The sequence below is a fragment of the Helianthus annuus genome, chromosome 7 (assembly GCF_002127325.2).
Source record: "Helianthus annuus cultivar XRQ/B chromosome 7, HanXRQr2.0-SUNRISE, whole genome shotgun sequence".
NCBI classification, from domain to species: Eukaryota; Viridiplantae; Streptophyta; class Magnoliopsida; order Asterales; family Asteraceae; genus Helianthus; species Helianthus annuus.
In genome coordinates this window covers 149,323,489-149,336,260 of record NC_035439.2, presented here as the reverse complement: position 1 = coordinate 149,336,260, position 12,772 = coordinate 149,323,489, and the positions used below count along the sequence as shown (strand labels likewise).

The 12,772-nt window shown below is 38.4% G+C and overlaps 2 protein-coding genes across 2 annotated transcripts; one reads left to right on the top strand and one right to left on the bottom strand.

The window, feature by feature from the left end:
* Window positions 1-2,429: 2,429 nt before the first annotated feature.
* On the bottom strand, window positions 2,430-5,827 carry LOC110869233 (protein PLASTID TRANSCRIPTIONALLY ACTIVE 7). The gene is made up of 2 exons (XM_035975458.1): window positions 5,564-5,827; window positions 2,430-3,040 (listed from the first exon to the last, which is right to left on the bottom strand). The coding sequence occupies exons 1-2, from the start codon at window positions 5,723-5,725 to the stop codon at window positions 2,699-2,701; spliced, it is 504 nt and encodes a 167-aa protein (XP_035831351.1). The 5' UTR covers window positions 5,726-5,827; the 3' UTR covers window positions 2,430-2,698.
* On the top strand, window positions 5,821-12,740 carry LOC110869232 (PP2A regulatory subunit TAP46). The gene is made up of 9 exons (XM_022118520.2): window positions 5,821-6,180; window positions 6,244-6,366; window positions 6,462-6,551; window positions 6,622-6,717; window positions 6,782-6,943; window positions 11,562-11,597; window positions 11,691-11,762; window positions 11,877-12,157; window positions 12,236-12,740. Exons 1-9 carry the CDS (start codon window positions 6,085-6,087, stop codon window positions 12,498-12,500), a joined length of 1,221 nt encoding a protein of 406 aa, XP_021974212.1. The 5' UTR covers window positions 5,821-6,084; the 3' UTR covers window positions 12,501-12,740.
* Window positions 12,741-12,772: the final 32 nt, after the last annotated feature.

Below are 12,772 nucleotides of genomic sequence, written 5' to 3'. Positions count from 1 at the left end.
GTAATGTATGCATTATGGTTTGTATAGTGCTAATGATATATATTATGTATTGATTACGATGAACCTATCAAACAAGAAAAAATAGACGCGGGTTCATCGTACGCGCGTGTCCTAGATCAACTTAGTTATTTTATTCTATGTATTATGTTTTGGTTTAATTTTTTCGCATTAACACGCCGCAACTTAGTGTCGGTGGTTGCTAGCAGTAGTGTGGCATTAGTATTCGCCCCCGCCGCAACGCAGAGATGCTTAATACTAGTTTTTCTTTCATTTGTATTTGTATTTCTTAATTTACAAAAATTAATTAAAAATATTGTTTTTAGTTAACCGTATTTTTTATCTTAAAATATTGTTTTATAATTTTTAAATTCTTATTAGTAACTATTTAACATTTTATATATTCAATTCATGTAAATAGATGGGTTTTTAACCTAGTTTGATTACAACTTACAACTCGCAACTAACACTTCGGACTAATAGGTCTTGGATTCGATTCCCATAAGAGGGGTTTCTCCCATATTTATTAGGGTTCCTCCTAAATTGATGTGTAGGCATTATGCCTAGTGGAGATAGATATGATCAGGTGGTTCCGCTAGTGACACGATGATACTCCAATTGTCCGTCGGTGATCCAAATTTGCCGTTCAAAAGAAAAAAAAACTAGAGCTATTTATGAAAATAACCATTGACTCACACCAATTACGAAAATAGCCAGCTGAAGCGTCCGTATACAGACTCCTCAAGTATTTGATGCGTCTTTTTTTAGAATGTCACTGAAACCCAATAGAAAATGGACAAGTGGTATTTTAATAATTGAGGCTTGCAGCCTTTGTCTGCAAAAAGATAATTAAAAAAGAAAAGTAGGTGGAACAGTAGTTTCAAGATTAAATTTGCACTATTGAAGGGTCTTTTGGTTAAACACTATTAGACAACATATGTGAAGGGTCACCGGCTACAGGCTCCGGCAATATCAGTGTTCGTATTCCCGGCAGCAGTTCTCGATCAAAAAACTCATCATATTCGACTCTATGTGAAGGGTCACCGGCTACAGGCTCCGGCAACAACTTTGTCTACAAAAAGCAGACATTCAAGATTAAATTTGCACTTGCTGGAAAAAATGGCGGAAACCTGCAACTCGCCGGAAAAAATGGCTGAAACGTGCAACTCGCCGGAAAAAATGGCGGAACCCTGCAACTCACCGTAAAACATCGCCGGAAACTATCCCGACGCATCCCGTGCATGATGCCTCGCTCCAAGGATGCATCACGTGGCCACGCGTCCATTTTTTATTGGGTTTTGATCCAAAGACGCATCCCATCTTTCAGACACATCCCATCTTCATATCAGACGCATCCCATCTTCATCTCAGACGCATCCCGTGCATTTGGATCCGTGATGCCTCGTTCCAAAGACGCATGAGTTGGCCATTTTGGTAAGTCAACCATTTTCCTGACCATTTTCGTAATTTTCTCTTAAAACTAACTAGGAAAAAACACTTTTACTACACTCTTTAATAAGTAATAACATTATGTTACACAACATTATATATTTCAAAAACATGTAATTGGTTGAAGTGACAAGCGCAATCTCCTCCTCATCCTCCTCTGTCCAATGCACCATTTTTCAGTTTTGTTGTTTGGTTGAAAAAAATTGAAAGTTTGGTATGAGATTGGTTGAAGAATTTTGTAAAAATTTGAAGGTGGGGGGGGGGGGGGGGTACTTATAGGTAAAAATTTGTAAGCTTTTTTTTGAAAAAATTGATTTTTACCATTAAACCACCATGCCTAACGGCTATGGCTAACGGTCAAAAATGAACATCGAATCCTGACTAGCCAGCTCACCCCGCCCTACGCCAGGCTTCAAAGTGACGCTAGCTGGGCAACGCCAAAACCAACGCTGGCACGGAGTGGGTTAGCCAGCGTTGCTTGGCTTCCCCCGCCCAACCAACGCCCCCACTCCAAGGTAGTTTTAAAAGGCAAGTGGCTGTTTTTGCAAAGTAGGAAATCAAAATGGCTGCTTTCCTGATTTTTCCCGTGTGTTTTTTACGCCTAATTGAATTTCTCATACCGAATTATTTTCGGTACCGATTTAGTACCCACTTTTTGACGTTTTGAGTACCGGTATCATACCGAACATTTTCAGTACCGGTACCACACCCATCCCTACTCTCTACCCCTCTCACTACATTCATTCTCATCTATACATATAGATATACACTATCAATTGTTGATCCTAACTAATTTGATGGGTTTCTGTGATGTCTCTACAACCTCGCGCCCAACTCAGGAAGACGAGAAACACCTATGATACGATTGCCAAGACCACCTAAACCGAGATATCCCTTCAAACATTGTTGCAGATCTCTGCTACCCGCTAGATCTTTACAACAGCAGCAGCTATCAAAACAACCCTGTTCTTCCAAATAAAGTCTTACTAAAAATTGTCAATCATATAACTAATCAAATAAAATCAAGTATTTGAGTTTAACATCACGGTGGTGAATGTGATCATTCTCTTACCATTAAAATCCTAAAATCTTATCAAGAATAATACAAACTTCTAATAACGAAAAAGAAGAAGAAGAAGAAAGAGGCGACACCCCTACCAGTGAGTTCATCATCTCTTTTCTCTACAACACTATTACAATAAAAATGGCATACAAATGAAGCATAAAAAAACCCCAAGCAGATGAGATGGATCTACTCATCATCATCGTGATGGGTATCCATTTTGGTGATATGCTTGAAGGGATCAGTTCGCATATAGGCCTCTGGTCGATAAAACCCGAGATCGTTCATCCTATTGCTTATTGCGTGAAGAATGGCTTTCTTTTTCCCCCCATATTCATCTTTGTTTTGCTCCACCAAGTCATTGGCCTCAGCAGCCAAGTTGCGGACAAAAGCAAAGATATTATCCTCCCGGAGCTTCAAGCGCTCTATGTCATACCCCACCAGCTTTCCAGTCTCCCATATGTCCCTCACCTGCTCTTCCACGAATGGGGTTCTTTCCTGGGCGTATTGAATCATCTCATCCTTTTTTGTCTACATCATCCATCATAAGAGCTAATAAGTTAATAATAATAGGAGGATATCCAGCAAGAAAACAATGTCCATATATGAGCGAGCAACTCTACACCAGAGGGGAGTTTTGCCCTTGTTCAAATACTTAAAACAAGACTGGTGTTCAGAGAAGGTGCAATTATTATCTATATATAACAAAAAGCAACTTAACGTTGCGTTACGAATAACCACTCACCGCTAACGTTGCGTTTAACAAATGACAACTTTACACTTTCACATTTTCTTGCCACAATATTAGACTTCTCTTTTTCCCACATCCAGTGGCGGATCTAGGATTCGCGCCAAGCGGTAACGTTTTATAAATAAGCAGTAACGAAATCGAAAAAACGTCAAATTTTTCCAAAATTTACACTACCGCCGGAGCGCCAAGCCGTAGCGGAGGCTACCCCTTATATCTATGTACATCCACATCATCCTGGGAATTTATGAGTTTTTTTTGCATAAATAGGGGAGTTGAACCCCAAAAGAGTGAAACTAGGTGGGCTGCAAAATTTTGATCATTTTTAGGAAGTTCGCTGTTTGAATCAGCGTGCTTCTACCAAAAATCTGCACAACCTGCAGGTTTCCTGCAAAAGCTGCAGGTTTCCTGCATAACCACACAACTTCGCTGTTTCAAAACAGGATCTAAAAGAACTCCGCTGTTTGGATGTTATTATACCTTGTAGAAGATAGCTGCTTCCAACCTATACATAGCAGAAGCTCGCTGTTTTAAAGAAATACATAATAGAGGTTCGCTGTTTATTATGAAGAAGTAATAAACTTCGTTGTTTGAAACAAAGGATAGGTCAGGAAATTTAATATGCAACCTTATATGTATATGGCAATAAAAATAAAGTAGAACAACCCCTGTACAAATTCTATCAAACTTTTATGTCCATGCGGGTTGCACCGTTCGTTACGGACGACTTCGACTAATAATAAAAGTATTATATATTTATGACTTCTTACGGACCTACGCGCGTTACGGACGACTACGACATATTAACGAGCGTCGAAACGTAAGAAGTCGTAAATATATAATATTTTTATTATTAGTCAAAAGTCGTCTGTAACGCGCGTACGTCCGTAACGAGCATCGATTCTGTAACAAGTCGTAAATATATAATATTTTTATTATTAGTCGAAGTCGTCCGTAACGAGCGTCGAAATGTAACAAGTCGTAAATATATAATAGTTTTTTTAATTTAGTCGAAGTCGTCCGTAACGCGTGTAGGCACGTAACGAGCGTTGAAACGTAAGAAGTCGTAAATATATAATAGTTTTTTTATTTAGTCGAAGTCGTCCGTAACGAGCGTCGAAACATAACACGTCGTAAATATATAATGTTTTTATTATAAGTCGAAGTCGTCCGTAACGCACGTAGGTCCGTAACGAGCGCCGAAACATAGCACGTCGTAAATATTTAATATTATTACTAGTCGAAGGTGTCCGTAACGCGCGTAGGTCCGTAACGAGCGTCGATTCCGTAACAAGTCGTAAATAGATAATATTTTTATTATTAGCCGAAGTCGTCCGTAATGCGCGTAGGTGCGTAACGAGCGTCGAAACGTAAGAAGTCGTAAATATATGATATTTTTATTATTAGTCGAAGTCGTCTGGTATCTAAGGTATTGGATGCAAACAGCAAACTTTTATACTTGTTACTTTGAAACAGCGGACTTTTATACATCTTACTTTGAAACAGCGGACTTAAATAACGTATTGGATCCAAACAGCGAACTTAAATAATGTGTTAGTTTGAAACAGCGGTCTTCAGAAAGTATAAGTCTGTAACAGCGAGGTTTCAGAAACTTTGCAGGAAACCTGCAGATCATGCATAATCTTGGTAGAAGCACGCTGATTCAAACAGCAAACTTCCTAAAAACAATCAAAACCACCTACCTAGTTTCACTCTTTTGGGGTTCAACTCCCCTATTTATGCAAAAAACTCGGAATTTATTTTATACCTCTTCCACCGATACTAAACCCTCTCATACCCCCATATGATCCCATTCAAATTCTGGTCGTAATTCAAACCCAATCGATCACGTTTGACATCAAAGCAGCATACATAATTATCTCTATGCCTTTCCATGACTATCATTTTCAAATATATTATCTCTTTGAGAATGATTTTCAAATATATCCCTTTCTCTTCTTTATCTTGCTACGATAAATGTCAACAACCATTTGACTGACTGACATCCCCATACATACATATAGTGTTTGAGCAATTCATATTTCAATAATCTTGCATCTCTTATGTTAGTGTTAGGTTAGGAGGATACATGTAGGAATATTATATTATCTTTTGCAGCTGAGACCCATTAGGTTAGATGGTATATGTTTAACTAAACTAACATGGGTAGTTCACTTCAAGCGGGTAAAAAGGTCAACCGGAATGGACAGTTAATAGTAGTAGCTAAAAGTAAAATAAAATTGGTAAGTAAGGGGTGGTTCACACACCAGTTGAATATGAAATTGAGAGAGAGAGAGAGAGAGTACCAATTTTCTTCTCCTCCATATCCTCCGACGAAGCCCGTTGTTGTCGTTGGCCTTGGAATGTATAGAGAAGGTGGAAGGGCGTTGTGTGTTGATCGAATGAAGATTTGTAGTAGTATGCAGAGAGGAGATTGTTGGATAATTTACATTCATTGCCATTGCCATACCTCAACTCAAACCCTTATCTGTATCATCATCATGATGTATGGGAGGGATTTCCAACTTTATTTATACGTCAGCCCAGCCCCAGCCAGATCCTTGGTTAAACTTCAAATAAATAACAAACAAACAGGTGCACATATGGGCTTTTCGGCCCAAAACCAGCTAAAAGCTTGTTTGGAATTGCTCTAATTTTCAAAAAGCCCATACCCTCCCCTCCTTCCTTCCTTAATCCTTCCTGGCGCGGTGGTCTAGAATCACCAAGAAAAAACCAAAAACCGACTGCAGTTTGCTTTGCTCCTTTCTTTATCAAGATCGAGAGAGAGAGAGAGAAATCGATCTATCTATCTATCGATTGGCTGGTGATGGGATCAATGAAAATGGAAGATGTGTCTCTGCCCACTCTCTACGACCAGGCCCGCAAAATTACCCTTCTTGCAACCGATTCCACGCTCGACAAGGTATATATATTCATCATATCCACTCAGGTAGGTTTTTGTTACACGATTCCTTGTTATTTGTAGGAAACCTTGAGAAAAGGCTGCGAAGCTTTGCAAAAATGCGAGGAAATGATTAGCAAATTAGGTTTGTTTTCCACCAACGAGACCAAGGACGAAATCAGCACTACAAATCTCAAGTATATTCTGGTAATAGATCCTTCTTCTTCTTCTTCTTCTTCTTCTTCTTCTTCTTTAAGTGTTAGGAAAAGTTTCTTATTATAGGGTTTTGATTGCGTCAACAGGTCCCCTTCTATCTTGCTGAATTGATAGAGAAGACTGGACACGATGACGACAGGATACAGATTCTCAAGGCATCACAAGCCAAGCTTAAGGTACTGTGAATTAATACATTCATACATACGTCTACCTGCTGTTGAACCTAACCTGTGGATGTCTATCTAGGAATTTCTTTCATTTTGTGATGCAATGGAGCTTCTACCTGAAGATGAATCTCTACAAGAAAGTCAGAATACGGCCCTCGACAGGAGGGCTAAGAAGGTACCTTTATCTTTATTACTAGCTTTTCACCTTCTACGAGCTAACTTTGGTTCCCTTGATTTAGATTGCTCGGTTTAAGCGTCAACGTGCTGCCGAGTCAAAGCTCTTGGAACTAAAGGAACGCAAGGAAAGACGTGGACGCTCAACTAGAGCTGCCGCCCTATCTACTCCTGTTGATGCAGGAGATGATGATGTGCTGGATGATGATGGTGAAGAAGAAAGGGAGGTGAGTTTTACTGCATTTATTATTACGTTTGTTGTGGGTGTGATAGTTGCCCAACATTTTTGGGTTTGCTATTGCCCTCTGTGCTTTCTTGAGCAAAAGCATCCCTATTTTCTGCATAAGAGTAGTGAATAAGATAAACTGTTGGAGGTACAGTGTTACACACATTAGTAACTAAGCATTTATTTAGGGACTGTAGTGCTGTTTTAACATAATTAGCATTGGGTTTGTCATTTGTTCAACTCATTATTATTCTATATAATGAGCTCTTGAAGTTTTACTACTGGCTTTCACCCTCAAGATATAATTCTTCTAGCATAGTCTGTAATCTGTAACCCATAGTTGTCGGTAGCGAATAGCGACAGATAGTGACAAGGCACCTATAGGCTAAGTAGCGAATAGCGACAAATAGCGACGGCTATTTTATAAATAGCGATTACACTAGAAAAAGAATTTTGAAAATTTTTATATGTATATTACATCAAAACTATAATTAAGGATGGTGACAGTATAGTTGTTAATAGCGGCTATAGCGACCGGCCGACCGCTATAGCGCGCTATGTAGCCATGCGACGTAGTGTCACTATATGGGTCATCTCCTCCTACAGCTGCCTGTGCAGCAACATTGGCAGCTGTGGTTCTCATCTTTGTTTACCTTTTCACATACATAAACATATTTACAATTAGACAAAAATAAAAACCCTAGAAAATGCAACCATATAGATCTTGTCATAGTATCATACTTTAAATGATTTCCCATGACCATCTTCACCATCACCACTACCATCAGGGTGCATTTACAAAAAAAACGAACTTTTAAAACCTCATTGGTATATAACATTATGATCCACATTAGAAAACAATGCCGCAGTTGCCTCATCTGCTCTTTGAAGGTTTTCAGAATCAGCCCGCTTTTTCTCCCATTCTTCCCGAGCTTTTCGATTCATTGACATGATTTGCTTTCGAACATCGGACATGACAACTGTCTTGGCTTCTCAATATCGACCCGCTATGTACCATTCAAGACATGGGACATTACTTTCATGATGCTCTAATTTGTGACTGTGTAGATAATATTAGTAACTGTGTTTTATGGGATTTGATTTTCGAAATTGACCAACTGCTTTTAAATAAACAGATTCTGCTCATTGAATTATTTATTTATGCTGAGTTATGAATTAAAAATTAGTGAATATTTCACAGAATAGTAGCCAATTTTGAGGAGTGTTCTAATTAAGTCACTCATGAAATTTTCTGTTCCAATCAGATCACTTAAGTTTATTTTGATGTTCTAATTCTATGTATTTGACCTGAATAGGAGGTCACCATTTAGTTTTTGTTTAAACATGCTAACTTGGAATCAAATTAACAAAATAAAATAAATCAAAACATAAAAACAAATTAAACTAAGCATCAATCGTATTGTCCTGTAACAAAAAGAAAACTTACATGTTCCTCTCCTCGATCATCACCCGGCGACCATCTGCCTGCCGCCACCAAGCCGGAGACCATCTTCAGCCGGCTATCTGTTGTGTTTTCAGTTCGAATTTGTTTGTTGCGTGGATATTATTCGTTTTGTTGCTCTAATTGTTGCGTTCACCGGGCCAAATCGCCACCACTGACGCCCAGTTTTGCGTGCTGTCGGTTTGTGTTTCGAATGGAATTCAGTTCCACGAATGCGAGTCAAGAGCAACCGTCAACAACCATGACCAATAGAACACACGATGTTGACCGTTTTTCTTTTTCAGTACCAGTTGAACAAGTAAATATTTTGACGTAGTGTAGGCATCACCCTTCTGTTCTTAGAACTTAAAAATGAGAAGAATCTGCCTTTCGTTTTGTCTAACTTAAAACCATGATTTAAGCTTTTTCCTTGGATGCATTCATTTGTTTTCGGACTGATTTCAGCTCCTAAAACATGTGGCTCGACAACCTTGGTGGAAGAAATATACATCTTAATTCTTTTGTTTCAGAAGCCACGGTTGCAGGAAATATATAATTTTTTATTAACTGTTTTATTTGTGTTATTTTGATTTGCTTCTTAAGTTTTGTTTTATGTTTGTTAATTTGATTCCAAGTCAGCCTGTTTAAGAAAAAAAAAACCAAATGGTGACCTGCTATTAAGGTAAAATACATAGGAGTAGAACATTAAAATAAAGTTACGTGACCGGATTGAAACAAAACTTTTTATGACTGACCTAATTAAAACAATCCTCAAACTTGATTACCATTTTACAAAGTTACCCCTAAAAAATTACATGCTCGTGTCTACTTTTTTCAACAAGAATATCCTTTTTTGGTCATATGATGCGTTAATTTCTTTAATTCTCAGAATTCGCAAACACTCAAAGAATATCAGTCTATTACTACAGCGTGTTCATAATAAAAATTTGTAAAAAAAGAGAACATGAAGCTCACCAGCGACAAGCATCGTTCCACGTCACTGCTTCGTTCTTTACACCACATTTTGCCACTGCTAAACATTTATTACAACACTTAAATTTCTAACTGATCTCAGCCAACTTCTTCTGAAGTGGTGTTTTCTGCGGAATCAGCCTTTCTTCTTCTTCTTCTTGAAGTTGACGATACCCTTGATGGTATTGATGACGGTCTTGATGATTTTTAAAAAGCGGATATCTTTGGTCTTGAGGCCCAATACATGCGCTTCTAGTTCTTAGGCCTTCGCTTCTTGAAGGGAAGACGTGGGCGGGCGTTTTTTTCCCCTCAGGCCCTCACTTTTTTGCTTAGGCCCTAGCTTGGTTTTAAAACGGGCGCCCTAGGCCCAAGGCGCAAGGGCCATCGCCTTTTCACTTAACGCCTAGAGTAAACCAGAAGCGTAAAAAAACACATATTGGGACCTGGGGGGGGGGGTTCTGGTCTGTGGCGCTCACCTCTTGTACCTAGGGTGTTTTGATGCAGCAAACTGTTGTACTTGGGTTTTTTGGCTTGTAGTCTTGTACATGTAGGTAAAATCATATAAAAACCTTATTTATAGCTAATTTTTGGGTAGGGGAAGCTACAAACCTATGGGATGTATAAAAAAATTATTTAATCGTCTTGTGCATCGGGTACGAAAAGCCTGCTGTTTTTTGCGATTTGCACCTCGGTTTTAGACCTCGTCGCTTTTGTGCGCTTTGTGCTTTTTAAAACCAAGGCTTCTAGGCGAGGCTTATGCGCCATAGTTGTCAATAGCGGTCGCTATAGCGAATAGCGTATAGGTAAGCCTTAAATAGCGGGATTTCAGTTATTTTTTATACGTTTTGAAATATAAATAGCCATTATATATTGGGTTATAAAAAGCGCGCCTAGGCGCGAGGCGCGCTTTTTACAAAAAGCCCCAAAAAGCGCAATTTTGGGTGGTTTTTCAGGCCTGGGGTGCGCGCCTCATGTACATAGGCTATTTCTATGCTGTTTTTAAGCATCTAACTGTTGTACAATAGGTTTTTTGGCTTGTACTTAGAGGTAAAATCATATATAAACCTTATTTATAGCTATATTTTGGATTAGGGATGCTATGGAATATATATAAAAAATTATATAATCACTTTGCGCCTTGGGTACGAAAAGCCCGCCGCTTTTGCGCTTCGCGCCTCGGTTTTAGACCTCGTCGCTTTGTGCGCCTCTCGCGTTTTAAAACCAAGATTATATATAGCTATAAAATAGCTGAATTTTAGTTTTTTGTCAAATATACATGTAAAATAGCATATATACCGGTATTTTGATATAATATACATATAAATTTTTAAAAAAATTTTTTTCTAGTGTATCACTATTTATCGCTATTCGCCATTAACAACTATGTTATGCGCCTAGCGCCTTTGATAACTATGGTTTTATCTTGCTTAAGTATTGTACTGATCCTAGTCAGTTTCATAAGATATACCACCTCTTAAACATTTGATAATTTACTATCTGAAGATTCAGAAGAGTTCTAATAATCACTTCAGTTACTTCCAATTCAAAGTCTAATTGCTAAAGCTGTATTGAATACTTGATATGGATGTACACACTTCACACATGAATTTAACAGTCAATACGTAACAAAAAAATGTCACATGGAACTGAGTTGGAAAGTTCCAGTGATATAGAAAGAATGGAATTACAAGTAATTAGATGTTATATGCTCTGCGAGGCTCATTATTTGTATATTTTCTTTAGCAAGTACTATGCAGTTAATCTCGGTGATATATCGGTTATATCGGTCATATCGGTCCCCTAGTAAAATATCGGTCAAAATATCGGTACCGATATTATCGGCGATATTGACCGATATTTGACCGATATATCACCGAGATTTGACCGATATAACCGATATATCACCGATATTTGACCGATATATCACCGATATTTGACCGATATATCACCGATATTTGACTGATATAATCGATATATCACCGATATATCACTGAATTATTAGTATTAAATTGCTATATATATAAATTCTACATTGTATTAAAATCACCGATATCCCACCGATATCTCACCGAGATAACCTATATCTCAAATATCGGTCCTCGACCGATATCCGATATTTTACCGCATTAACTGCATAGAGCAAGTATTATGAAGCCTTTTTTTGCTTGGGATTCACTTAAATTTATATTTCTGTCTAACTCTGCAGGCATGGCTTACTACAATCTCATTGGCTATCTGCAAGGTTGGTGTTTAGTACTTTCGACCACCCGAGTTCTTGTTAAGTTATTGCATTTTCAATTAATTGTTCTGTGATTAAATATCAATCATGTTGTAGGCTCTTGATCTTATGGAAATGCTGAAGAAAGAGGAGGAAATGCTTTCTGCAATAAAGGAAAAACAAGAGCGGGTATAACAACTTATCATGGAAGCTTAGCGTAACTCATAATCAGAATAGGAAATTGACTTTATACCTTTAGTTATGACCAAACGTATCATATTGTATTTTCATCGTTGTGTGCAGGAAGGAGATATTGAAATTTCAGAGGCTGTTCTTGAAGAACGTGCAAAGACTGTAGAAGACTGGCACCGCAATGCTGCTGCTAGAGCTCGATACACCAAAGCAGCAGCACCTATTACATGTGCCACTTTTGCTCAAGATGTTTTGGAGGGGAGAGCTAAGGTTTCACAGGCACATGATCACAAACACCAACCACTCATGTTTGGACCCGCTAGTCTTGTGGGTGGAAGCATAACAAGTGAAAGAGAAAGGATCGCTGCACAGGTTTTCCAACCTGGTCACAGGTATCATAAAACATTTTTTTAAGGTAGTCTAAATTTTTTCTTGTGAGAATAATGGTATGTTTTGAAAATAAATATTAGATTGCCAACGATGAGCATAGAGGAAGCTGGGTTGAAGGAGATGGAGATGATGAATAAATGGCAAGAGAATACTGCTAAGATGATAGAAGAAGCCAATTCGTCGTGGCACAATGACAAGTGGAAGCCAAGAGCAGGTGGCGCTGATGACGATGACGACGATGATGAAGATGACGAGGCTGCCCAAGACAGGGCGAGGGCCTTTGATGATTGGAAAGATGAAAACCCTCGAGGTGCGGGAAACTCAAAGCTCACCCCTTGTGGCTAGGTATTCATTCCTCTGTTTTCTGCCAAAACTGAAGTGGTGCTGATATGTTGTTACTCATTAGGCATCATTTGAGGATAGACGTGTGTAATAGCGAGCTTGACTTTATGCAAACCGTATAAAACAATGTTGTGTTATGGCAGTATTTATTTCCAAACAATGGTGTCTTTAGGTGTAGGGGATACGGTTCCCTATCTCTTCTCAGTTATATACAAGTAATAATTAAGGTATTCATTATAAACATCATGATCATGCATTTCATTTCATATTGTATG